Source organism: Asparagus officinalis, chromosome 9 (assembly GCF_001876935.1).
Source record: "Asparagus officinalis chromosome 9, Aspof.V1, whole genome shotgun sequence".
NCBI lineage: Eukaryota > Viridiplantae > Streptophyta > Magnoliopsida > Asparagales > Asparagaceae > Asparagus > Asparagus officinalis.
Genome location: NC_033802.1, coordinates 67,616,760 through 67,618,082, shown reverse-complemented (window position 1 = coordinate 67,618,082; position 1,323 = coordinate 67,616,760). Strand labels below are relative to the sequence as shown.

Sequence of the window (1,323 nt, the reverse complement as noted above, 5' to 3'; positions counted from 1 at the left end):
CCCCCCCCCCCCCACCAAAAAAAAAGAAAGAAGACATTCACAATAACTCGTCAATTTTGAACCATTCAATGCCTTTAAGGTCTTCACCAGATTTGATGTTTGGGAAAGGGTGTCAGATCTTTGGTCGAAAAAATTGTCTGCAACGGCCATCGTTTAAAATATCCCTGATATCGCTGATATATCAGCCTATATATCCTTTTATGATTGTCGCAAAATGATATGGTCTCGCTATCCTCTATCGCTTTTTAGCAATTTTGGGCAATATATATCCCTGACATGCCGATATGTCCACCCATATGTTAGGCGATGTCCTTTTGTATGAATTTTTTTTTTGCAAAACAATACAATTATGCAAAATTTCTATATGTTCTTTCAGTTAAAAACTCCAGCTCTACAAAATTTTTAGCAAATTCTAGTAGTTTCCTAGTAGTCTCTTTTACCTAAGTAAGCTTCCACAATTGATTAGTGATCCTAAAGATATAACATTACATTTTTGTATGCTTAGATTTTATTAAGTAGATTTAGATTATATTTTAGGACATTATATTATGTATGCATATCATGCAATATAGCACTCCGATGTGTACTACATATATCTGATATCTGCAATCCAATACAGATTTGGCCGTCCAATATTTCCCCGATATTGGGTATTTAAAACCTTAGCAATGACCCATTATGTTCATTGGTTGAACCTGAACCATGACTTGAACATTGTGGATGTCTTGGAGCAGTGTCTAACAGATATTGGACACGGATATTTTAAGATAGACTCATAGGCCGTTACATGTTGGCCTGCTTACCATAAACCTGATATAACACGTAAAGCAGTATTAGAAGTGCTGATGCTGCTCAAACACACCCATGGAAATCATGAAGACTCTAGCATACAGACCCAACAAATAGTCAAGTGGTATTACAGATCCATCAATCAAATTGCAGACTCAAGCTAAATTGCAGGAACCGAGGAGCAAGATAAAATTTTGAAAAATGATTAACTAGCAAGCAAATCAAATAAGACTTACAGTTGGAAAATGCAGCTATTGCAGATAGTAGTGCAGCATCAAATAGAGAACCATCAGCATTTAGACAATATATATCCTGCATGACCATATAAACAGCAACACTTGGCCATCTTAGATGTCAAACAGTCGCATTCCAAAAATTCATGGACCCATCAGGAAGAACTTTGAAGTCAAACAAAAAGTTGACAAGAAGAGAAGACAAACTTTACCAAGTAGGCCATCCATGCAGCCTTTCCATTGATTAAAGAGAGCTCCTTTAAATCTATCACACCAGAACTAGAAAAAACCTAATAATGGG

At 36.1% G+C, this 1,323-nt stretch overlaps 1 protein-coding gene across 1 annotated transcript in view; it reads right to left on the bottom strand.

The window, feature by feature from the left end:
- The window catches only part of LOC109823595 (exosome complex component RRP43), an 8,843-nt gene that overhangs the window by 1,861 nt on the left and 5,659 nt on the right, over window positions 1-1,323 (bottom strand). The window contains exons 4-5 of the mRNA XM_020389874.1: window positions 1,235-1,301; window positions 1,026-1,101 (exon numbers count right to left, since the gene is read on the bottom strand). Coding sequence (XP_020245463.1) covers window positions 1,026-1,101; window positions 1,235-1,301 — 143 coding nt within the window. The remainder of the gene's footprint in view (window positions 1-1,025; window positions 1,102-1,234; window positions 1,302-1,323) is intronic.